The sequence below is a fragment of the Nuphar pumila genome, chromosome 3 (assembly GCF_984573655.1).
Source record: "Nuphar pumila chromosome 3, dmNupPumi1.hap1.1, whole genome shotgun sequence".
Lineage (NCBI taxonomy): Eukaryota > Viridiplantae > Streptophyta > Magnoliopsida > Nymphaeales > Nymphaeaceae > Nuphar > Nuphar pumila.
Genome location: NC_143251.1, coordinates 43,896,363 through 43,922,755, shown reverse-complemented (window position 1 = coordinate 43,922,755; position 26,393 = coordinate 43,896,363). Strand labels below are relative to the sequence as shown.

General features: G+C 40.5%; 1 protein-coding gene across 5 annotated transcripts; it reads left to right on the top strand.

Annotated features, from left to right (window-relative positions):
* The first annotated feature begins 16,477 nt into the window (after positions 1 to 16,477).
* LOC149842747 (trihelix transcription factor GTL1-like) lies at positions 16,478 to 20,350 on the top strand. 5 transcript variants are annotated; one of them, XR_016430807.1, is made up of 4 exons: positions 16,478 to 17,036; positions 17,569 to 19,087; positions 19,381 to 19,622; positions 19,903 to 20,201. XR_016430807.1 is itself a non-coding variant. In XM_089999397.1 (4 exons), exons 1-4 carry the CDS (start codon positions 16,588 to 16,590, stop codon positions 20,095 to 20,097), a joined length of 2,409 nt encoding a protein of 802 aa, XP_089855523.1. In that variant the 5' UTR covers positions 16,478 to 16,587; the 3' UTR covers positions 20,098 to 20,350. The 5 variants fall into 5 exon arrangements, 4 of the variants coding, with proteins under 4 accessions (XP_089855523.1, XP_089855524.1, XP_089855525.1 ...); XM_089999397.1 differs by having other exon boundaries at positions 19,377 to 19,622; positions 19,903 to 20,350; XM_089999398.1 differs by having other exon boundaries at positions 19,377 to 19,622; positions 19,892 to 20,098.
* The last annotated feature ends 6,043 nt before the right edge of the window (positions 20,351 to 26,393 follow it).

Here is a 26,393-nt window from a genome sequence, read left to right as displayed (position 1 = left end):
CATTAGAGTGATGATTATCTAATGAAGTGGTTAAAGTGGTGACTCTTCAACGATACCATTAGGGTGGTGATGCTCTAATAATGCTACTAGGGTGGTGATTCTTCAACAATACCGTTAGGGTGGTGATTCTCTAACGATGCCATTAGGGTGGTGATTACCTAATGATGCTGTTGAAGTGGTAATTCTTCAACAATGACATTAGGGTGATAATTCTTTAACGATGTTATTAGGGCGGTGATTCTCTAATGAAGTGATTGAAGTGGTGATTCTTCAACAATGCCTTTAGGGTGGTGATTTTCTAAAGATGTCATTTGAGTGATGATTCTCTTATGATAATGTCGAAGCGGTGATTCTCTAGATGGTGTGTTAGAGTGACAATTCTCTAATGTTGGTCATCTAGAATGGTGATTTTCTGATGATAGCGGCCTTAAGTAGTGTTGCTTGGGATCATTCGAAGAATATATTGAGATATTGTATAAATAAATTATATTATGGCACTATTTGAAGCATGCATCATGCATTCAAGAATTTTGAAAATAAAATTGCTACGGTTATTACTTAGCAAGCATGATTGTGAAACCTGTTGATTAGACTCCATCGAAAGAGAAAGCATGACAATGAACGAGAAACTTGTCGAGATCGTTGACCATCGAGATCAAGTTTTGTGTTCAATTAACATTCTGTCAGTCAAAGTGCATTAGCAACACCATGGCATTGGAGAATGCACATGGGAGCCTGAAGCGAGTATGAGAGAAAACTATCCCGACCTTTTTGTCATTTGATGTTTGTGATTTCATGGACAAAATCTTTTTTAATGAGGGTAGGATGTAAGAACTAGGAATTTTCTGAGAAAATTCAATACAAGATAAAATTTTGTAATGCAGTTATATATATATATATATATGCATGCATGCACATTCGTATATATACATATATATATCGAAAATCCTAGAACGAATGTATATATATGTGTGTATATATATAAATCGTAAGGATATTACATTGAGTCCCTACATTTTATTCAAAATTCATAAAATCACTTGAATTGCACATCAAAAATTTTAGATGCTTAAATCCGTTTCATTATAGACAATTTTATATCAAATGAGGTTTAGAAATGTTTTAGTGGTGTAGGAATTATAAAATAAAATAAATTTGGAATTTTGGTCATGCTTGGGCTTGACTTGGAAAAAAAAATTTGGACCAAGTCGATGCCAACACCTAGCTTGGGCGCACTAGGTGCAACCCGCAATGGTGGGACCATAGCTGGGTGAATTTAGGTCAGTTGGGTGGTGGCTCAGTGATTTTTTTTGCAAGTCCTTCAGGGTGCTAGATGCTCATTGGCCACAAGGGGCGACAACCCTGTGGCATTTGTGAAAAATCTCCCAACTCACAAGGGCGTGTAGGGCCTTAGGGTATGGCATTTTTGAAAGAATGTTAAAGAGAATTCAAATGTTACAAGCTTATTGGGCATGTGGGAGGTTGGATTGAAAAATCAATAGTATGCCACTACCTAGATGGGCGTGAAACACACCCTAACCGTCCGATCTAAGGACCTAATCCTAGCCGTCCACTTGAAACCCTAAAGTTTAAATCATAGTCTTTTATATAGAATCAATAACCATTTATGATGTACCCATTGTAACATTACACAACTTTGGTCAGACCATTTTGTAAATCACATATTCTTTGGGCATTAACATCACCATGACAGACCTACAAGCATAAACAATGACTGTAAACATGACCAATTAAGTAACATATTGTTGTTTACACAGAAAGAATGCATGTCATCGTCCTTACCAACTCTTTCAACCATGCCCCAAACTTATTTTCACGTTTTTTCTGTACTTCTGAATCAGTGAGATGTGGAAGTTCTCTTCGTAACTCCAGATCAAATTGTCTACACTTAACAAATAATTATATTATCGAACTATGTACGTATGTAGAGAACTTAGTGTAACATACTATGTATACTTACTCAATGTAGGGGTCGATCTCTGAGCAATTAAAAAGGATATAGATTTGTGGTGTGTCTTGCTCTTGATCTTCTAAGAGTCTTGATTGATAACTGTCAAAGGCATGCCCAAGTGGTTTAAATATCGATAGTTTGTCAGCCAAAATAACTTGTTCTCCATCATCATTATGAGGTGGGAAAGTGTAACATGTTGGAATGTGAGGTTCAAAGTATATAGATGAGAAATTTGAAATCTCTTCTAAAGTGTACGCCTCATAAATTGAACCCTCCACTCTTATTTTGTTTTGAACAAATTTTTTTAGGTTAAACATGCATCTGTCAACAATATACATCTTGTAATACAATAAATTTTCAATAGCATTATAGAGAAAAATATAAATAAAATTATACCTTTCAAATAGGTACATCCACCGATATTGCACAGGACCACCAACCCTAAGTTCATATGACAAGTGTATGATCACATGTTTCATAACGTCAACAAATGTTGGCTGAAATATCTTCTCTAGCTGACAAATAGTAGTGACGACAGAATCCTCGAGATTCTTTACCTCAGTTACTACAACTTCCAATGCACACAATGTTCTAAAAAATTGAATTAACTTTGATAATACCCCCATATAGGTTTGTCTAACATATTATAAAATGTTAGGGGAATCAACCGTTGCATGATGAAATGACAATCATGGCTCTTCAACCCATATAATTGTCTCTCATCTATTTTCACAGCCCGAGCAATATTAGACACGTATCTATATGAAAATCTCAACTATCTCAACCACTGACATACCTATTTTACTTGATCTGGTCCAAGCACATACCTTGCCTTTGGTTTCAGTACTTTTCCATTGTACTCTTGGAGTTTCAATTCTGGTCTTTTACATATCACTTTTAAATCCATACGGGCCTTCAGATTATCCTTCGTTTTCCCTTTGACATTCATTACCATATTGAATACATTATTAAACACATTTTTCTCCACATGCATCACATCCAAATTATGTCGTATCAATAAGGTCGGCCAATATGGTAGTTTCCAAAATATAGATTTCTTTATCCAATTGTGATCCTTTCCAAATCTAAAGAAGGGCATCTTACTATGGGCATCTATTAGTCCATATGAAAAGTATCACAATCGTCTTAAAATCTCTATACCAGACAACTGTGTAGGTGGACCTTCTATTTCAGTTGTGCATGCTTGAAACACATTTATTTATCGTCGGAACGGATAGTCGCTGGGTAGAAATCGACAGTGATAATCAAACAAACACAATTTCCTTCCATGCGTCAATCTAAAAGATTTTGTATCCTCTATGCAGTACAAACATGCCAATCTATCATGTGTGCTCCAACCAGATAACATATCATATGCAGGGAAGTCACTAATTGTCCATAGAACAACAACCTTCATATTGAAGTTTTATTTTTTGTGGGCATCGTACGTGAGAACAGCGACATCCCATAGTGTTTTCAGTTCATCAATCAATGACCTCAAATATACATCAAGATTTTAACCCGGAGACATCGAACCAGAGATCAATAGAGATAAGAAAAGATTTTAACGCTTCATACACAAGCTTGGAGGAAGGTTGTATAGGGTGACAAATACCGGCCAACACGAGTATGGGGCTGATCTACCCCCAAATGGATTAAATTCATCTATACATAAACTGAGTCTAACATTTCTCACTTCTATTGCGAAGGTCTGATGAGTACGATCAAAGTGCTTTCAAGCTTCTGCGTCCATAGAATGCGTGATTTTGTCTTCATCATGTTGAACTTTATTTGCATGTCAACTCATGTATTTAGCTGTTCTCGAAGACATATACAGTCGTTGCAATCTAGGGGTGAGAGAAAAGTAGCAGAGTGACTTGTATGACTCTTCTTTTGACCTCGTGCTAGCATTGTCCCTTGTCTTTGGCTTGAACCGAGGATGCCTACATGCCAGACATGATCTGCTATTTTCTTGATCTTTGAAATACACCATGCAGTGATTTGGATAAGCATCTATCTTTTGATACCCCATACCTAGAACGTTGATCATAACCTTCGCATGGTAGAAATTTTATGGCAATTTCTCATCTTTGGGCAACATACTCTTCACAATAGAGCACAGACAGTCAAAACATGATTGACTTAAATTATACTCTGACTTCAATTTCAGTAGTTGAAGAACTGCAAACAAGATAATGTGACTCTCGCAACCATTCCACAGTGGCTCATCAACATCTCTAAGTAAGTTATAAAATCTACTAGCTGCATCGTTTGTTGCTTCTTCCTCTACCCCAGTTGGTACATCACTAAGACCCATAGCAGAACCCAGTTCTGGTCCTGCAACATCAAATATCAAATCTACATATGGATTATCGTGCATCATATCTACCCATGCATCAAAATTGTTTCAAAATTCTTCACCATGAAGTGTCCAATTCTGATAACCACTAACAAAACCCTTCGTGTATAGGTGATGTCTAACGCTATGAGGTTCTACAAATCAATTGTTCTTACATATCGTGCATGGGCACCTGATCCGACCAGTGAGATCCACTGTACTGACACTTGTCGTTGCAAATTCAATAAAACTGTCAACACCATCCACATATTCAAGTGACACCTCATTATCAACTATCCTACGGTACATCTATTCACGGCTTGCAGCCATTTTGTCTACATATATTATGTTAATCAGTTAAAAGAGAATCATAATAACGCTATGATGAAGAAAATATTTAACAAGTCTTCATTTTGCTTGTTGCTTGTGTTGAGTTGGTTAACACTTTGTTGTGGTTTACAAATCTGGTAAAAATTCTTGTTTGGTGATTGTTGGTGAGCAATTTTTTTGTTTCAGTTAATGCATAAGTTTTCTTCTCCTCTCTACCACAAACATGCTTAACATAAAATGCAATTCCATGAACTATTATGTATGCATTGATAATTCAATATTTTTGTAACACAATCACATCATATTTACACACATCACAAGGATATTTAGAAAAATGAAATCATATTCACAAACACGATACATTGATTTTAAGCATGTTTTCATGATACAATTTTATATGGAATGTATAATCAAATAAAAAATAACTTTATGCAAGCATGGATAGTCATGTCAAACATTGCAATACATTCAATCATTCATATCACAATAATGTCAACTATGTACCTGCAACAAACACACTCCAATAGCTTGCTAACTACAACCATGACTAGCATGAAATCTGAACTACAAAAATAAGAGCACTTCTATTCCCATACATTCAAATCATGCTCAACATAATCTTCAAACTCCAGCAAAACAGTCTTAGATATCCACAACTAAAGTGAGTGTGTGAGGAAGAAAGTGTTACATCCAAGAAAGTAAATAACATGTGATGCGCTTGCATCACTTACTCACCACGGGTATTTATCCGATTTGTATGTTTTTGCATTTGTATCTTTATTGTTTCTTTTTGCATGACATTTTAAACCGCATGCGATGCTTAGCATTAAGCATCACACATTTTGCTCTGCTATGCACCTGTAATGCATATTTATATAAGCAATACAATGCAATTTCTAGCATTTAGATTCCTATCATACAACATGAATAACATTCTTAAACTTTAGTTTAGGAATCCTACCTTTTTTATGCGATGAAAAGTAAAACGAAGCTCAAAATCCTGAAAGTCCAATGCAAGTGCTACACAACACAATCTACTAGTCTCTCTCACAAGGAGGGAGCACTTATCTAGATATGATCTCGCACATGAGTGATATAAACAAAAATGAACTTCGGTAACCTGATTTGCCAAACCCCGAAGCGATACCCTAACAAGTCCAAAACATAAGTTTAAGGAACTCCATCTGCAATGCATAGAGAGAGGACAAGTTACCTAACAAAAGCTGGGCCTCTCGATGGTGTGACACTGATGTCCGGCAAGCAGAGGAACTGATGGCGAGGGTGGTCAGCGATGACACAGAACCATCACCATGCACGAAAAGCAGGGAAGGCAGTGAGGGTTACGACGGTGGCACAAAGAGAAATGAGGGAAGAGGGAAGGAGAAAGGAAGGGAAGGTCGATGACAGCCCGCAATGGTGGTGCCCTTCAGCAAGCAGGGGTGTCGGCGATGATGCAACTCTAGCCATGTTGACGACGATGGCATCCGACTATAGACGGGGAAGGGGAGACACTGGAATGACACAGGAAAGAAAAGGGGAGAAGAAGAAAAGGGGAAATGGAAACAGAGGATGAGATAGTGGTGGTCACGGCGGCGCTGTAGCTTCGACCGATCGACAAACGATGTAGGAAGGAGGAGGAGGTCATAGCGGTGACAACCGCTCTGGTCTCTGATAGGTGTTCAAACTAACACTTCACGGCGGTGGCTCACCCGACTTTCAGCATCAACGGTGGAGTGTTTCAGAAGAGAGGGAATCACTGAAATGGTGAGACGATGTCACAAGTTTTGGCAACGACACAGTTCGCAATTGAGGTGCCCTCATGTTGGCTCTCGAATGGAGAAGGAACAGAGGAGAAAGGAGATGAGAAGAGGGGTCGGTTGGGGGTGTCAGTGATGGCGCTGCACCAGCGAGGCCGCAGATGGAGAAAGGCAAAAGAGAAGAGGGAGGAGGTGGCACCACCGACAGGGCTCTCGACGGCGAGAGAGATGGAGTGAGGGAAAAAGGAGGAGGTGAAGGAGAGAACTCGGGCAACGGGCAGTGACTGCGTGCGAAGGATGAAACAGAAAGGGGCGTGCATTAGGGTTTTACGGGGAGAAAAGTAGCGACGAAAATATTTCATCTCAAATGCCATCATAAATTAGCGACAAAAATTTTTTGTCGCTCATCTGTCACGAAGTTGCGATAGAATATTTTCGTCGCTAAACTGTCGCTAATTAGCAACAAATTTTGAGACAAAATTTTTTCGTTCCGCAACTAATTGCAATTTTAGGGACGAATAGTTTTCTCTAGCTAATCCATCGCAAATTTGCGATGAATTATTTTTATCGTAAATTTTCACCGCTTATTAAGGTTTTTCTTATAGTGTAACTCCGTTGACTATGCCTGCCATAGTTACGATCACTTTCTTGACAACGTAGGCTTACTCCTTGTCTCCACAGAGTTACCATGCTTCGGCTTACGTAAGAAATAATACCCATGAGATTTGAACCTAGACCATGTGCCTAGTGGCCTACGCCCATTCCACTACACTAAACCCCTTTAGGGCACTTTTTTTAAATAGATGGTGTTAGGTTTAATGCACATTATCAAAGGAAAAAAGTGAAAAATTGCAAAAAGAAAGAAAGAAAGAAAGAAAAGAAACAAAAATGCATGCCTCAATCAATCTACCAAATTTATGGCTCAAATTCCTGTTAGATGATGGTTTTATGCCAACAAAAATCATCATAAACAAAACTTTGAGAAAGCTGCCTTGAGAGAAGCTTTTTTTGTTGGGGTGCTCAAAGGTCCCCCAACTTATCGTGACAAATATTGTGACAAGTCTCCCATTTAGGGTGACTAATATTCGAGGGAGGGTGCAATGTGATTGTATACTTTTAGTGTGCTGCTGCATCTGACCACCTGTTGTTGGGCCTCACAGGTGACAGGTTGTATCCTGACCACCTGTGTGCAATTATATCTTTCCTCCAAATATCGTGATAATTGAGGCTGAAGAAAATAACTAGATGGCTAAATCATACTATCTTAAGGGTTTGAAATGAATCACACAGGATCATAGTGACAAATATTGTGAGATTTATGAAAATCTTGTGATAATATCGTGAGAAATTGCCTGAAAGTTTAAAACGATAATTTCTTGCTAGATTTTCAAAATATCATGAGATTTTTTAAAAAACATAAATACCATGATTTAAACACGATATTTACGTTTTAAACGGCTATTTATCATGAAAAACATGTACTTTTATTTTTAAATAATTTTATTAAAATTTTCTTATAAAAATATTTTTTATATTTAAAATTTATTTTTTATTGCCAAGATTTTGCAAAAAATATGAGATTTTATGAAATTTTTTCAATTTCTCATGAGTTTTTGGAAAACGAGATTTTGTTGAAAAAAACGTTTGTCACTATGCACAGGATTATCCCTTTGCTTTTGCCTATATATATAAAAAAGTTTCGTGATAATTTTGAACAAAACAGTCATATTTAGTCAGCCTTTTAAAACATTAAAAATTGAGATATTTTGGAAACTTAGTCACATTTTTATCTTTTGAACGTCATGATTTTATCATGATATTTATGTTTAATTTTTAGTTTTATTATTTTTCCCCCACCCCATCGCACGTGCGGCGGACAAGATAGCTCCCAAGCGTGAGAAGTCAACTTGGCGACAGCGCATCAGTGATTGGCTCACCGGCTTGGCTCGGCTCGGCTATGATTGAAATGGCGACTTGCCCAAAAGGTCCATAGTTTTTCCCGGGAATTATATCGATACCCTTAAACCCTAAAATGTGTTAAGGGGTTAAGCAGTACAGGGGTGAGGATGAATCAGATTTTATTCGATATCCAGCCAAATTTGATTCCGTTTAGTTGCATTTGGTAAGCCAAAACCATATTTGATTAAAATGGGATTTGGATATGGTTTTGATTCATTGTTACTGAATCTGAAAAATATCTAAATTTGATGGATATCCCAATCCGTGTATATGCAAAAAAGGAGATATGCTATGAGCTTTTCACCATTCAAATCTGAATTCGAATTTGTTTAGCCAACACCCAATTAGTCGAATATGGTATTAGCCACATCAGATCAAATCTGAACTGTTTACAACACTAGAGCTCAAGGAAAAATGCTTGGACGTGTGAAATGTGAAGGGTACGTAAAAAGCACATAGTTATCGAAAGCTTTTTTTTTTTGATACATGGAGAAAATCATTTATCCAAAGCACTTTTGATACATGGTGAAAATCGGTTCTATGGAAGCTCGCTTCAGATGCAGGAAACTCCTCCCTTCCTCAAAAGAAGAGGAAGCTTTGGGAAACTCGCTTTTAAATTTTGAGAAACTCGATTATCTTTAGTAGGAAGCCCGCTTCATCTTTGTTTATCAAATCATTCAATTCCCTTTGCTTTCTCAAAGTTTTTCTCTTGCTTCTTGTCACTGTATGCTCACTTTTCTGTCACTTTGTATATTTTTTCACATTAGAAAAATATAAACTTTTTTTATAACAAACTTGCATGTTGGTTTTATGTTAATTTATATTTGTGTTCACGTGATTGCTTATTTGCTTCAGCCCGTGCTTCCTATTGCATTTTATGTGTTTCTTCTTTATTTTTTCATGCACTTGTTATAACTGTATCATGCTTCCCGCTTTATACTACTTTTTAACACTCGCTTCTCCGCTTTTGCTTCACGTATCCCTTCTCATATCCATTTTGTTTCCTGGTAATTATAAGAAAACACTGAGAAAGCATAAAGGAAAGCAAACAGGAAACAACAATGTAAATGAGCAAAGAATGACAAAAAAAAAATAGTTAGAACTTGTGTTCTTTATATAAAATACATTTTAAGTGTTCTTATTGAAATATTTATAATCTATGTAAATTTAATTATAATATCATAATTTCAAAAAAAGAAAGTTCAATTCTTTTAATTTGTTAATGACATTTATAATATCCAAAAATTTCTTTTTATATTATAAGAAGCAAACTTTTTAAGTTTAGAAAGTGAGTTTCTCATAAAGTTATAAAAATGTGGAAGATGCATGTAGTTTGACCCTTTTGAAGTGAGCTTCTGAACCTTTAAGTAGGGGTGCCCAACGGGCTTTCTGGTACTCGATCGGCTCGAACTGGGTCAGGCTTGTTGCTGCCCTAGCCCAAATAATGTCAGGTCAAGCCTGGTCTGATTAGATAATCAAGCTCTAATTGGGCCAAGCCCTTGTGTAAAATACATAGGGCCCAACCCTTTAACTGGGTCAGGCATAAAGGGTTCAGCCCGAGCCTGAGTATGATTGAGTCGGGCCTGTAGGGCCCTTATTGGGCAGGCCCGATGGCCACCCCTAAGTTCTTCGAGTATTTTTCAAATATTATTAAGAAAAATATAGATTTGAATATATCTATATATATCATCAAACAACTCTGGCATCAAATGAGGTCGGACGTGGGGCTGAACACTGTGTGTCAAAAAAATTTAAAAAAAGGTCATTTTAGAATCTATTGTTGGATCATCATGATCGATCAAGAAATGTGATTTTTTATGCTTGAATATATACGAAAATTCTGATTCGTTGATTTTAAAGCTTTAAAAGATCCTTATTATACATTGTAATTGAATGAACAAAGAGTTTTTCTATAAAACCAAACATCTAAATCACAACCATATAGTAAAATTTTAGAAAAAAAAACCTATGAAAATCTGGATTCATACCAAACATGTTTTTCTGGCATATATATATTTTGAGCTCTCAATTTTCTGATCAGATAATACTCAAACTGAACTATATTTTATCGGGCAAAATTTGGGTGAACCCTAATAAGTCAGATATCTGATCCGTTGTCATCCTAACTGGGCCATGGTGAGAACTAGGTCTTCTTTATCATGCTTTGGTTGATCTGGCTGAATTTAACTCTGGCACATGTACACTGCTTTAAAAGGAATTTAGATAAGTTTAAATTTGGGAAATTGAGCTTGATCAAGTAAGTTGGATCCATATCAAGAAATAAATGCCAAATTGGATCTGGTCTAGTTGGATATGTACTTGAGAGACTCATAGTGCATTTAATTCGTTACTTGACTTGTTCCTATCTAGGGTCTAACAGATGCTAATCTAAACGAGGATAAATTAATAAGGTCTTGTGGGCAGCTTGCCTGAAAGCAATGCATTGTCGACCCTAATTGTAATTAGATATCAATTTACGTAAGACAACCCAGTACCCTTGAAGAATTACATGATTTGTCATGGTGTAATGAAACATGTTAAGTAAGCCCACAAGGGCTAGCCCCAAATCCCATGGGCGTCATTCCTTGTGCAAGCCAAAGTGTGGCGACTCCCAGAGTGCAAGGGTTAAGTTCATAGAGTTTTACGCTGTCGAGTCAGTGATCATAAGTATGACAGGTAGAGCCAGTGCGGCTAGGTCTCTGTGTTGAACATTTGAGTTTGGGTCCGTCCCATAGTGTGACCCGGTTTGACACTAATGAGGGGTTAGTGGGCACTTAATGAGAGTTAGTGGAGTGAAGGTTACATGAATCTGAAGAGTTCACATTCTCTAACCACCCCCTATCTTTCATTATAAATAGAGGGCTTGGTTGTATGATGAGAGTAGCCAGAAACCAATAACCTGTGGCCTATTTCTCGTGTTCTCGTAATTCTTATTTGGGTTCAGAGTCCTACTCACCATCGACTCGAAGGTCTGGGCTCATTGTGGGCATCTATAGGCTAAGGAGAACACCGAGCACCCGCACGTTGCATCGACCATGGTGTCTACCAGTATGTACGATTTTTTTGCATTTCGGTTTTGATTTTTAGCATAAGCCAACATTGGGTTATGGGCTTACGACCGTGCATTCCGTTTCACGTGTGGGTGCATCGGGAGCGTTCTGTCTATGCTCGCCAATGTCGGCGTATTTTAATCTTCGCTGGCGGACAGCTAGCTCGGGCCTACAGATGCATTCTCGTGTCGTCGATAGTTGCAGACCGGGGACAACGTGTAGCAGGAACATGGCTGACATGATGGAATGCTCGTCTGCTATCGTTGACTCTATGCTTCGATCGCCGACGATATTGGTGCTGCTCCCCCTGCTACTGTTCATTTTTTGAACAACAGGGGGAGATCCAGCCTCCCCCTTCACAGAAACAACTTTCGTCGGGAAGGAAAGGGGAGATGGTTGATGCTGTCATTGTCGACCTTTGCCATATTTTTTGTTTTCGAGACCACCACCGCTGGTGGCTACTTGGCGTCCGAAGAGCCTTTTCAGTGACGTGCAACTTACAGGGCAAGAACTCCTCCCCTTTTTATTTTTCCGTAGTGTTTCATCGACACTAGTGGGGAAGACACACCAGCAGCACACAGTTGCCATGGGGTGCCCTTTGCCGACAGATTCACCATTGCCAGAAGTCGTCCGACATTTGAGGCATCACTCCTTTTTTTCCCCTCAGATGGGTTGCGTCACCGGGGAGTGAGTCGAATGTTGTCACCAGTGAGGCCTGGACCGGATCCTCATGGCTGGCGGCCCTGCCGTTTGGTCATCGGTGGCGACATCCATCCTTGGCAACAGATAAAAAAAAATAGAGCCTTACCTGTTGCCAGGGTGCATTGCCGAGGGGCGGGCGGGGGGGGGGGGGGGGGGGGGGGGTTCTACCATGGATTTTTGCTGGAGACAGTTAGGCATGGTGGGGGTTGTCATGGGGCAACATGAGAGTGTGGGTTTTTTGGTTTCTGAGAAACCTAAGGCTTTTAGTTTTCTTAGAAACCAAAAGCCATCGGGCATCTTTTCATTGCAGGGTACCGGATCAGATCGAGTGTACTGACCCAGTGGCGGGCCTGATCCAAACCCATTTTGGGTGGATTGGGTCTGCCTCACCTTTTGGACTGGGCCTGATCCAAGTACCAGATCCATTAAGGAACCGGTTGGACCGGGTCATACCCAACCTTGGATCGGGACTAGACCCATTTGGGTTTTGGGTCTAGTCCGATCTGAATGAACCGGGTCATGATCCAAATCTAGGTACTGTATGGGTATGTGTCTAATCCAGTTAGACCATGTTGAGATCCAGATCCAACCAGATCTGGCATTGAATCGATATTGGATTTATTATGGATCTGGATTCAAGTCAGTATTGGATTACTCCAAACCATTTGGGTTTTGAGATTGGGTTTGATCTGGAACAATCAGGTTGAGATCCGGATCCTATTTGGACTGGATCATGTATCCAATTCAGGACCTGGACATTATGGGTCTGAATTCAAACTTAGGGATCCAATCCGAGATCCATTAGAACTGAATCTAGATTCAAATTGAAATAGATCAGATTCACAACAGGGTTAGGCAATGTTTACACTTGTACCAGTTCTGTGACCAATACAACTCTTTTTGGGACCGGTTGTGAACAATTTTTAACTGGTTTTTATCGTTTTTTCACAGGTTTTGAGATTTAGAGACTCTGTTTTCATGAATCCATAAAGGTATAGGGATTTTTTCATTCGGTTAGAGGGTTTTATGAGATTTTGTTTATATTTTAGACTGGTTTATTAAGTTTGAAACCGGTTTAGACCCTTCGATGACCAATTCAGGGCTGTTTCAAACCAGTTCAGAGTATTTTTAGACCAGTTCCAACTTGAGGACCTTAGGTTTTACCCATATGAGTATATTTTTGTTATTTTTTATGACTTATAAGTATTTATTATTAAGAAAGTATGACTTATGCGTGTTTAAAATATGTGTTTTATGTTATTTAAGTTATGCATAAGTTTTTAAGCATGAATTATAACTAAATTCATGGCATTTTTTAATGTGTTTCATGGCATTTTTTAATGTGTTATCATCAAAATTAGTTCATGCATATAAGTTGAAGCATGAACTTGTATTTTGATGATATAATGCATATTTCATCATAAATATACATGCATTAATATGTGTGCATGGGCATACTCTATAGTACGAATATGATTTCAGTAAAAGATCTTGATTGACTGACTCATGCAATCACTAAAGTGATCTGAGTTGCGTTGATTGAGGATTCTTTTGATCGTATTAAGATTCAATATTATGATTGTGTGCGACTTTATGAAACAACCATTCTACCCAAAGGTAGGTCGTTGTGTTCCAAATTCATAATGGGTGTAATAGTGAATGTGTATTTTAGCCTATGAAACATGTTTGTATCCAAAGGTATAGTGCTGAATTGCCTTTGGTTACATGATCTGTTAGTTTCACAAACTGAAATCAATTTCTTGTGAATTGAAAAGACGGAACAACTATGAGTATTATTGTTTTTACCAAAGTAAAACAATAATGGCTCAATTATGCTTATCTCGGAAAAGGTGAATAATAAAGGGTCTCAATTTACTTTTTCAATATAAATCTCATTTAGAGACTCTTTACACGAGAAAAGAGCAACCGTTGTTTGTGTTTCCACGGTGGGGCTTGCGAAAATGCAAACGGGCCCTTAAGGTGCAAATAGCAGCGGATGAGTGGTCACCAAATCTGAGATTTCACTCTAATTTTAATTGGTAGATTTCTTTTTCTTTTGGTTTTCTCATACGTGGGTCAATGATTGAGTTAATGTACATGCGTCGCCTAATTCTCATGGTAGCATAAAGAAGGCAAATATCCTTTTTTTATTCCCCAGTAATGAACAAAGACAACCGTTGCTTGTCCCCCTCCCCTCTCACACAAGGGAAGTAGGCAATAGATTGATCTTGTTTTTCAGTTGTTATGCCTTTTACAACACAGTAAAATCATGAAATAACTGCAGAAACCAGCTTAATTACTCAATGGCTCATTGATGTAAAAACCTCCAGTCCCCCTCCCTTACTAGGCGTAACAGCTTCAATCTTGGGGCAAGAAACGAACACCTGAGTTTCTAACTCATGACATCCCTTCATCTTGATGACGTTCAGGATCCACCTCAAGAGTCCTCTTGGACAGATCACAGAACACAGGTTGTTCCTTCAAAATGATGTATATAAGAAAACATACTGAATTCCATGGTGACCTGTTGTTCTTTTGAATCCTTTTGCCATCTCTCTCATTCTCTTAGGGCACGTCTGAAAGAGAAAGATGTAAAAAAAAGTAATATAAAATGGAAAATTTGTACTGATTTTTGAACTCTTCCAAGCTAGAGACATTTTTTTGCTAAGAGAGTTTTTCAAAAAAGTACTCTTCGAAGAGAAAATTTTTTTTCACTGCCCACACAACCGTCACCACCACCCGCTTTCTATTGTCTCATTTTTTTTCATATTTTTTGTTTACTTTGCTTTTCTCATGCTAAAACAAGCGAAAAACATTTTTTTTGGAGAACTTTTCTTATAAAAAACTCTCATAGTCCAATTTTTTTTTTTCTTATAAGAGTTTTTGTCTCTTCCAAACGAGCCCTTAACATTTTTTTCACTTGAAAAGAATGAGGAAGGGAAAATATGTTCAAATGAATGGGCAATTTGGTTATTTTCATTTTAGCATTTTATTTTTACTTGGAAACCGAGAACTGCATGAGTGGGCCCAATGCACATCTCCATCAAGCGATATATATGCACGGTGGGAATCCAATATGATCAACCAAGATGCACCACGGAATTGAATTACCTGTATCATCTGACGAGCTCGGGTTGATGCCAAAGGTACAAGAGACAGAATCAGGTAGGTACAACGTGATTTCACACTTTAAGCATGCTGCTGCACTGGATCACCCACTATCTTTAGGATAGTGCCTGTCAGTTGTGGGGGCTCTACATCAGTTGGTGGGTGATCAGGTGCATGATCTTAATTGGCTCTCAAATGAGCCAAGCTGAGCCGAACCGAGCTGAGCTGAGCCGAGCAAAAAAAAAAAGAGACAAAGTAAAGAAGGAAAAGCTATCTGCAAAGATCTCATAATGACATAAATACCCAAAAAGACAAGGCCCTCGACGTAGAGGTCAACTACACCTTCATAAGGGCAAACTCGGTCATTTTCTTTCAGTGAATTTCTACACAAGTAGAAAAAAAAGATAAGAAGAAAAGAACGAAAGATGCCAACATGGTCAGTTGATGAGATGAAAGTTACAGAAAATGTGTGTGTGTGAGAGAGAGAGAGAGAGAGAGAGAGAGAGAGAGAGAGAGCTCCATTATTATGTGGAAGAGAGGGAGGGAGGGGGTGGGCGGCAGCCGTTTCCGGCGAGAGCGAGAGGGACGTGGCCGGAGAAGCAGGGTGATTCCGGTGGGGTGTGGGATCCGCGATAAATGCCAGACACGTTCGATCCCTTACCCCCACACTACAGCTGTTGAGCGTGTTCCTGTCTGCCCTCTTTCACCCCTCCGCCCCCACCCCCACCCCCACCCCCACGTCCACCTATACATTCCCCATCTTACCCAATTTCCCGAAAGACCCTCAGCTTTTACTGCTAGAAGCAGCATTGCACACCGGCAACAGCGATAACAAAATACAGTGTGAAAACTTTGTGGTGTCTTTTAAGATTTTTACAGTTTTACTTTTTACTTGAGACTTGAGAGGCACATGACTGTGCTATTGCTCTCTCTCTCTCTCTCTCTTAAATGAATTGAGTATCGATTATATCAGTGGGGTTTGTGCCGCTGCCTTCTGTTTTAACTCATTTGTTTTGTCAATTGAGGGTCATCATCATCATCTTTCCCTCTCTCTCATCCCATAATCCATCCATCTTGCTAATTTTGCTCTACCCCTTTTGTGGTTGTGTTATTATTATCATTGTTATTTTAATTTTCCACAGTCCACACCCCGTTCTCCCTTCTCACCACTCGATTCCTTTGGTCATCCCATCAGCTTTCCAGTTGTCCTCCCGCCCCCCCCCCCCCCCCCCCTCTTTTTTTTTCACCCCATCTTGTTCAGATTTCTTGTCCCCATCTCTCTGTGGATGTGGGGAAGGGAAGAGAGACGTTGAGTTTGTAAAAGGGGAGTGAACAAGATAGGTAAAAAAAAGGAGTGGGGGAGGGAGAAATATGCAGAAAGGAGGCTCCCCGTACGGTGTGACGCCGGAAGTGACGCAGTATGTGGGAGGGACCGCCGGAGGACGGGGCCACATGATCGGAATTTCTGGTGGCCATGACCTGTCCGCCGTTGCTCACCATGCACACTCTGACCACCAGCAACAGCACCAACACTTTCAACCACAGATGTTGCAGCTGAAGCCCGGAGACGCCCAGGACCCATCTCCGATCAGCTCGCGGCAGCTCAGACGGCCAGCCAATTTCAACGAATTGGTGCCGGTGGCCGCCGCCGGTGGGTTCGCCGACGAGGATGCGCTGGCAGGGGAGGAGTCCGACCGTGGTACTCCCGGGAACCGGTGGCCGAGGCAGGAGACGCTCACTCTCTTGAAGATCAGGTCGGAGATGGACGCCGTGTTCCGTGAGGCCACCCTCAAGGGTCCCCTCTGGGAAGATGTATCAAGGTATGCCTCCCAAACACTGGAATCGCTTCTCTCTCTCTCTCTCAAATTGGGATCTTTCTCTCTTCCAAATTGAATTGGCTCCTTGGGATTAACATATCCAGGGGGGGAGGGGGGCGGACTTCACAGAAACCCGTGCTGCTGGGGTTTCAGTACATGGTGCGATAACACCCAAAAAGGGCGAAAATTTCAAGTAAAAGACTCCTGACGATTCAATTTGTGTCGTACCACGGATCATGGGAGGGGTTCTGTCACTCTGTTGTTTTGCTGTTAGCAGCTAGAGAGACGACTCGACAACTATCCCTCCCCCGCCCGCCCAACTCATACCCATCATCCTCACATTCATCATTTCTATCAGAATTATGATCACCTGAGCTTACTCTTCAATCTAAACAAACACGCACACAAAATTGAGATATAGTATTCGGGGTTCTCCTGCACTGTTTTGGGTAGGCTGCGTAGAAGCACGAAGGAATCGCACCAGTCTCCCCTTCTCTTCAGTCGCTCATGCCTATATCTTGTTTTTGAATCACAGGAAGCTAGCGGAGTTGGGGTACAACAGAAGCGCCAAGAAATGCAAGGAGAAGTTTGAGAACGTCCACAAGTACTACAAAAGGACAAAGGATGGGAGGGCGGGCCGGCAAGACGGTAAGAGCTACAGATTCTTCTCACAATTGGAGTCGCTCCATGGCAACAGCAGCAGCAACGCCAACAACACCTCGGCTGCCACTGCTGCTGTCGCCGCCACCACCACCCCAGCGGCTCCAGCAATCGCAAACACAATTCAAGGCATTCCAAATCTAGGAAGCAGCGCTAATGTCACTACCGAAAGGATGCAGCCTCAGCCAAGCCGCGTTGCCGCTGACACCCCTATCGCTTCCGGCCAACCAACCCATCCCACCATGCCCGGACTGCAAACCTTGCCGACGATCTCAGCCGACATAAACCGTGGCATGAGCCTATCATCGGGCGGGTCATCGACTTCCGGCGAGTCATCGGATGGGGTCCAGGATCAAAGCCATCGGAAGCGCAAGCGATCTTCTGAGTCAAGCACCCGGAAAATGATGAATTTCTTCGAAGAACTGATGAAACAGGTGGTGGAGAAGCAAGTGGCGCTGCAGCAAAGGTTTCTAGAGGCCATAGAGAAGAGGGAAGAGAATAGGATGATTAGGGAAGAAGCATGGAAGCGGCAGGAGATGGCCAGGCTGAGCCGGGAGCTCGACATTCTGGCTCAGGAACGCACAATGTCGGCATCGAGGGACAGTGCCGTGATCGCCTTCCTGCAGAAGATCACCGGCCAAACTATGCACCTCCCTCCACCACCGCAGCTACCGCATCCTCAACCGGCCGCACCGCCTATTTCAGCGGCGGTTCAGACCAGCACTCCGCCGGTTCCTCAGCAACAGGCGGTGGTAGAAACAAGGCCAATGCCGACTACCACCAATGTTGTCGCTCGTGAGAAGGAGATGGCGGTGGCGAATTTCGACCCGGCGAGCTCTCGGTGGCCAAAGGAGGAGGTGCTGGCGTTGATCAAGATCCGCAGCGGGCTCGAATTAAGGTACCAAGATGCCGGACCCAAGGGACCACTTTGGCAGGAGATCTCGGCGAAGATGGGCAAGATGGGATACAACCGGAGCGCAAAGAGGTGCAAGGAGAAGTGGGAGAACATCAACAAGTACTACAAGAAGGTGAAGGAGAGCACCAAGAAGCGGCCGGAGGACGCCAAGACGTGTCCCTACTTCTACCAACTCGATGCGTTCTACCGTAAGGAAGTTCTCCCCGGCGGCAGTGGTGGGAAACCGAGCAAGGTGGAATTGGAGGCACCGGAATCGAACCTGCTGGAGCAGCACGCCATGGCGATCATGCCCTCCCCGATATCGGCGGCATCACCGCTGGAGAAGCCGATAACGGAGAAGGAGGGTGGCGATGGGGATAACGGCCGTGGGAACAAAGGTGGGCCGGTAGTGCAGGTGCAGAAAGGCAATGTAGGGGTGCAGGACGCGAGCTTCTACTCGAGCTTGGTGGAAGAAGGCAATGGCGTGGGTGTGAGGAAGGTAAACAGATAGTGGGGATCTCTCTCTCTCTCTCTCGAGTCCATCTCTCACTTGATGATTGACAGAGAGGAAAATACCAGATTGAAGATGGGGTTTTCGTTGATATAGTAGGGATGTGATAGTCATTTCGTTGAAGGGTTTTCTGTCATTTTGCGTTGATGATAAGACAGACGTTTTTAGCTTTTGAAACTCTAATTAGGCAACTTGCATATTTTCAACACTTCATTTTTCCTTTCATGTTTTGCTTTGATTCTTCGATCTTTATTGATTATGGTTTTTGAATCTGAAGCCAGAAGACATTGTGAGGGAGTTGATGGACGACTATGCCAAGATGGGCGAATCCGATAGCGACAACGTCGAGCCCGACGACGAAGACGAAGACGAAGACGAAGACGAAGACGAAGAGGATGGCGAGGAGGAGGAGGATGACGACGATGAGGGTTCGAATGGGCCGATGGCGGCTGCTTTCCAGGCCCGTTATCGGAGGCAGAGCGCTCCAAGTTCGGCCGGCAACTCTGGTTCTTTCGTTAGCATGGTTCAATGACTACCACCCTCTGCTTTCTTTGCCTTGTTCTTTGTTTCTTATTCTTGTTTTCATTCCTTTTCTCCTCCTCCTCCGCCTTCTTCTTCTTTGTTTATTCCCCTTTGATTTGAAAGTGTACCATATATACCTATTCTGCGAGAACGAAATCTTCACGTTCGGCCTCTCGAAAAACTACTATCTAGTCGTGGTTCTTCTTAGTCATTCATGGTTCCAAAAAAGAGGAAAAAATAGCTATTTAATTAATTTATTTATTTAATAAGGAGATTCACAGAAGAACAACGGCAGGGAGAATGAGAGGAGGACAGAGACAGACACCCCCATGGAGAGGAGGCATCATCTGAAGCAGCAACCCATGGAAAAGAGAAGGGAATCGAAAGATTCGGGGGAAGCGAAGACGACCGGTTTTCCGGCAGGATGCCTCGGCTGGCGAGGCGAAGTGAGACGGGGACTTAACGTATTTCGATAACGAGGGGAATGAGTTTGATTTTTTCTTTTCTTAATTTAATGCCTTAATTGTGAGTGTATCTGCACATTTTTCTGTCTCTCTCTCTCTCTCTCTCTCTCTCTCTCTCTCTCTCTCTCTCTCTCTCTATATATATATATATATATATATATATATATATATATATATATATATATATAGCCTTTTTGTTGTTTGGCAGTTTATTTTATCACCATTAAGCAAAAAGAAGAATAAAAGCATCGCATTTGTTCTCATCAATTCTCTCAATATTTCTTCATAATTCTTTTAATTTCTCCATTTCATTAGGATGGCCCTTCCAGTCTCAAATGGGTTTTGATTTTAACTTCAATCCCTGCCTCCATCCTTGTTCCAAACGGGCTGAAGACTGGCTGGGCCTCGTTTTCCTCATGTCCATCCCTGGTCCAAACAAGGCTGGCTGAGCCTCGTTTTCCTCATGTCCACTGCCATCCCTACCTTATCATTTTGCACATATCTGGAGAGAGAGAAGATCAATATTGCTACTCATAAGATCAACAAAATGTTCAACCCATGAACAGAACAATATAAAAAACAAAACTAAAATATAAAAAAGTCAAAGCTAAAGAAAAAAGAAACTACAGACAACAAACAACAAAGCCAAGCTCAACGAGATATGCTGGATTAGAAGAAACCACTGATGAGTAAACGTTGTTCAGACGAAAGAAGAGGTCTCTAAGATGCATACTTAAAATCACATATATGGACAAAATTATTATTGATAATCAGAATTTGAGGGAAAGTAGCATCTATATATATATAGAGAGAGAGAGAGTGAGTTTTGCAGCTACTCCGGATCGCCAACTAAAACGCAAGCTCGACTGTAGAGTTGTATTCATATACCTTTTTCTTTCTTTAATAAATATCTAAAGCTCCATTTTAATCAGAGCTCCACGTATCTGAAGTGATGCCATGAGTTCGAAACCCAGAGAGAGTGCTTTTGAAATGTCGCCATTTTGGTTTTCAATGAATGAGCAGGCTCAGCCCTCGCCGAGCTGCATAGAGGGTTAAGTCAAAGGCCAATCTGTCGTCATATGCAGCGTTGCTTTCGGACTCTCTCAGACTCCCTCAGCCGTCCATCTCGGGGAATCCCCGACCAATCACCGTACGTTTTCTGTTCCAATTAAAAACGATGGAAGATTGTCCATTTTTGTCAAGTGGGCCCCACCCTGCCCACGGGTTATCTAGGTTTTGTGATTCACGAAAATGCCATCGTCATCCAGGGATGCAAACGTACGGTTCGGGGGTGAAGAATGGCATATTCGATTAATTGGATTTTGGTTAGACGGATTCACATTCTAATTCGGATTTGGTTGGTGAAAAACTCATATCAGATCCGTTTTTATACATGTAAATGGATTATGATATCCGTCAAATTTGGATATTTGTTAGATTCGGTAGCAAAAAATCAAAATCATACCCGGCATTCGATTATAATCAGATGATTTTAGCTTACTAAAAGCAAGTAAGCAGAATCGAATTTGGTTGGATATCAGATAAAATCTAACTTACTGACATCGTTATCGCCATCACTAATGAGGAGCAGTTTGGGTTGGGACCTAGTATTGGATCCGGTACAACAACAGGCTAACGGCTCACCTTGGGGTCACGGACTTGCATGATGAGGTTGGGCTTCAATCCATGTAGGGCTAATACCGCCAGCCTGCCCTATCACGGTCAAGGTGTGGGTCCGTGAGGTCGGATACGGATGCAATCCAGTTTCTTGTGTGTGTTCACTGTTCAGGTTCATAATGGGTTTGGATCATTAAAAGGCCTTATAAGTCGGATACGGATCCAATCATTTGTTGTGCGTGGGTGTGTTCAAAATATTTTTAAAACTATTCTCGTTTTTATAGAAAATCTAAAACTGACACGAAAAGCTTTTGAATTATCTTTCTAAAAACAAACCTTTTGAATTATGTGATATAATTGATTTGACTACCATTTTTATCTAAAACAATTTACAAATCCAGAAAGGATCGGTGATGTACCGTAACACCATCAGAGGCCCTTGGATGTCGTTCATCTTAAAAATAAACGACAACCATCAAACAGTGAATAAGGCTCATTGTGAGCCGTTCATTTAAAATCATTCATCCAAAACACGACCGACATCGGAAAAAAGAGTGGAGCCCATCCAAGTCATGGGCATCTTATTTTTATAGGTTAGGATGCCGTTCATTTTGAGATCAATGGCATTCAAAGGTCTGATTACCAATCGGATCCCATCTCTTTCAAGTCTATGTATTGATGAAGACTTGCTCCCAGGTAAGGGTATCAATGGGCCGGGTTTGACCCATACCCATACCCATACCAAATCCTATTGGGTTCGGGTTTGGTGATAAATAAAGAGTTTTGATTAGAACTCGGGTTGGACCTAAAGGGACCGTTTATTATATAAAGCTGAGTAGTGTTTATGAAATTTCATACCAGACCCGAGCCCAACCGGAGTTTTGGTTATGACAGGTCATTTTTAGTATAAAAAGATAAACAATATTATTTTACAGGGTATGGACCAGGTCTGGTTCATGTAATTCCTATAGTGTGCGGGTATAGTTTTTCATATGGCAGACCTGATATCACCCGGTTCCAGGCCTGACACCCGAACTTTTAGTTGGACCTGGGTTTGAACCCACCTAAGTCCGAACCAGATCCGACCAGTTGACACCCTTACTCCTAGGGATCCCAGCTCCCAATTACCTAAAAGCAATAATAATAATACTAATCACGCCAAAGTTCTCTTAAAAACAATATCCAGGCCAAAGATTCTTCGATTTCAAGGAAGGGTTTTTTGGGATCCGAACTCAAACCTTGAGTCCGGTGCATTCAAACGCCCCATTGATATCATCAGTTTTAGTACCCTTTAAAATAGAAGTATCTACCCTTTTTGGGGGGATGTAACACGGAAAAAGAGACACCATACCATTCACTGGTTTAAGTAAGGGTGTCAACGGGTCGGGTTTACCATATAGGGTTAGGGTATGGTGATAAATAAGAGGACCCGAATAAGACCCGGGTCTGGACCCAAATATCCGATTAATACATGAACCCGGGTATAGTTTGCGAAATTTTATACCAGACCTGGACCTGACCCGAGTTCTGATTAAGACCCACAAATTTTTAATGTAAAAATGATAAATAATATGGTTTTACTGGGTATGGTCTGTGTTTGGTTCATATAGTTTTTATCAGGTCCAGGTATGATTTTTCTAATAATGGATCTGATTAAACTTGGGTTCCGATCCGATACCATACCCAAAAATCTGGTCCAAGTCTGTTTCTACGTGGGTCCGAACCAAACCCGACCCATTGACACCCTTTGTTTTAAGTGCCAAAAAGTGAGTTTTCTATTATTTGAAGTAGGCTTATAAATAAAAGGTTTTAAAAGGAAATCAAGCGCAGGTCGGATCTTGTAAGATCCGAAGCCAAATATAAAATATAAATAGTAGATCCAAATTTGGATTCGAATAAGATCCAACAATCTGAATCTGAAACTGAAATACATGTGGTAATGCTGGATAAAAAAATAGAATGAACACAAGCTATTTACATGTAAAAAAATGCAACCACGTTAGATTTTGATTTGGATCAATTCCTGATCGAAATTAAAATTATGATCCAAATCCGACTGAATAGATCAGAATCTGATCAAAATTCACATTCGGATTTTACTTAAAGGATCCAAATCAAGAAATAACATGTCTTACACGGATCAGATACCAGACCATATCCGATCCATTTGCAGCCCTAACCATAAGGCTGTGTTTGAAAACCTCACATCTCAAATCCGAGGGAGATCCTTGGATTTGAGAATGAAGCCCTTCCTGTCCGTTCTCAAATCCGAGGATGTAGCATTCATCATTGATTTCATATCCTTCATTTAATAGCCTTAGATTTTGGCATGGGGATCGCACCACATCCGCGCTCCCCATAATACCTTAGATTAAGGATGCAAATTGGTTGAATCCAGGATGGAGGTTTCACAATTTTTGGCTGTTTCAAATCTGATTTTGATCTAAATCTACATGTATTTAACTGTTCTGAATCCAAACAAACATCCCTAACTTACATCCTACGATATTAAATCTAAGGCTTTCAAATGATCCAAAGTTAACACTTATGTATAAGTAAATAAATTATATATATATATGGAAAATATTTCGTTTTGTTTGCTAAGGATCAAGCCTTGGATAGCTTTTTTCTGATGTAAGAATGTGATCTTTTGAGTTGTGAAATTTTGACACGTGGGCTGTTGAGCTTTGGACTCATTTAAAAACCTAATTACTTGTCATAATCTCGATTCAAAACAAGTTTCTTACTAAACAAACCATGATCTCGTCCATAACATTTGATCTACAAAAATTAAAATTTTTTGAAGAAAAAAGTGATTTCTACTCATTAGTTCTTTACCTTCATTAATATATATATATATATATATATATATATATATATATATATATATATATATATATATATATATATATATAGAGAGAGAGAGAGAGAGAGAGAGAGAGAGAGAGACGAAAGAAGATCAACATTATCACTCATGAAGATCAACAAAATGTTGAACCCATGAACCAAACAAAATAGAAAACAAAACTAAAAAATAGAAAAACAAAAGCTAAAGAAAAAAAAACTACAAACAACTAGCAACAAACAACAAAGCCAAGCTCAACCAGGATCCGCTGGATTAGAAGAAACCACCGATGAGTGAACATTGTTCAAATGGAAGGAGAGGTCTCTAAGATGCATACGTAGAATCACATATACATCAACCAGAATTTTATGGACAAGATTATTAAGGATAACTCGAATTTGACAGAAAGTAGCATCATTGCGTGCCATCCAAACAAACCACCAAGTAGTAAGCAACCATGTATTCCAGATTAATCTCCATTGCTTGCATCGTCTAATTTCAATAGTGCCCAGGAGCAGATCAAGTGCAAAAGACTCCTCTTTGACAATTACGTTCGGAGATCTCCACGTTTTATTAAATAGGGCCACAAAGATTGGGCAGGACCAGAATAAATGAAAAGTAGTTTCTTCAGCAGCTTGACACATCACATAACAACTTGGAAACTGAAAGCCCAACTTCTTTAAATAACTGTGAGTCTGAACCCTATCATGCAAAATTAACCAAGCCAAGACCCAAGATCTTGGGAAAGGGCTCTTACCCCATAACGCAAGCTCAGGGAACCAATCTGCCCCTGGGGGAAGCAACGATTTATACACTTTGTGAGTGTGGAATGCACCATTTGGTGCAATCGCCCATTGCAATCACTGATCATAATTTCCTGCATCCCCATTTTGATCTCTGAAGGACGACAAGGCTCTCAGCCACATGCTTCACAAGTGCGAGATCACCAACCCTCGGGTTCCATGACGAAAATAAGATAAATCAGGAGCATCGTATTTAGCATGAAGCAGACGAGCACATGAAGAACCTGGTTGATGGGCCATCCAACATTGCTTGGCCACAAGAGCAATACTCATCTGTCTTGGAGCAAAAACACCTAAGCCATCCATATGCCTAGGTAACACCACCATTCGCCAACCAACCAAATGATGCTTACTCTTAAGTTGACACCCAGACCAAAGAAAATTCGTCATTAAATGACAAATCTGCTTCTCCACGCCCACAGGCATCACGAACATTGACATGAAGAATTCAGGGATAGAAGAAAAAATATGTCTGATTAAAGTTAGACGACTAGCAATGGAGAGATAAGACGCCTGCCACGAAAAAAACTTGTTTTTCACTTTTTAAATAGTTGGAGCCCAAGCAATGGAAGAGAGGCGCTTCACTTGTAACGGCAGACCCAAATACGTCATCGACAACTCAAAGATTGTATAATTGAAAATCCGTTGACCCGTTGCAAGCATAAGAGTCTGAACATTGAACATAATAAGAGAGCATTTGCTATCATTTAGGGAAAGCCCAGAAAGAGAAAGAAAAAACTGGAGAATAAACTTGAATCTAAGCATCTGCTGCATGTTTGCTCGCCAACAATAATCATATCATCAGCATAAATAAGAATATGGTCCAAAAAATGCAGAACATCTAGAGTATCTATCAGGCGCTTCTCCGCAGCACGCTTGAAGAAATATATATATATATATATATATATATATATATATATATATATATATATATATATATATATATATATAGAGAGAGAGAGAGAGAGAGAGAGAGAGAGAGAGAGAGAGAGAGAGAGAGAGAGAGAGAGAGAGAGCAATGCGTTGGTTCTATCTAGTTTTCT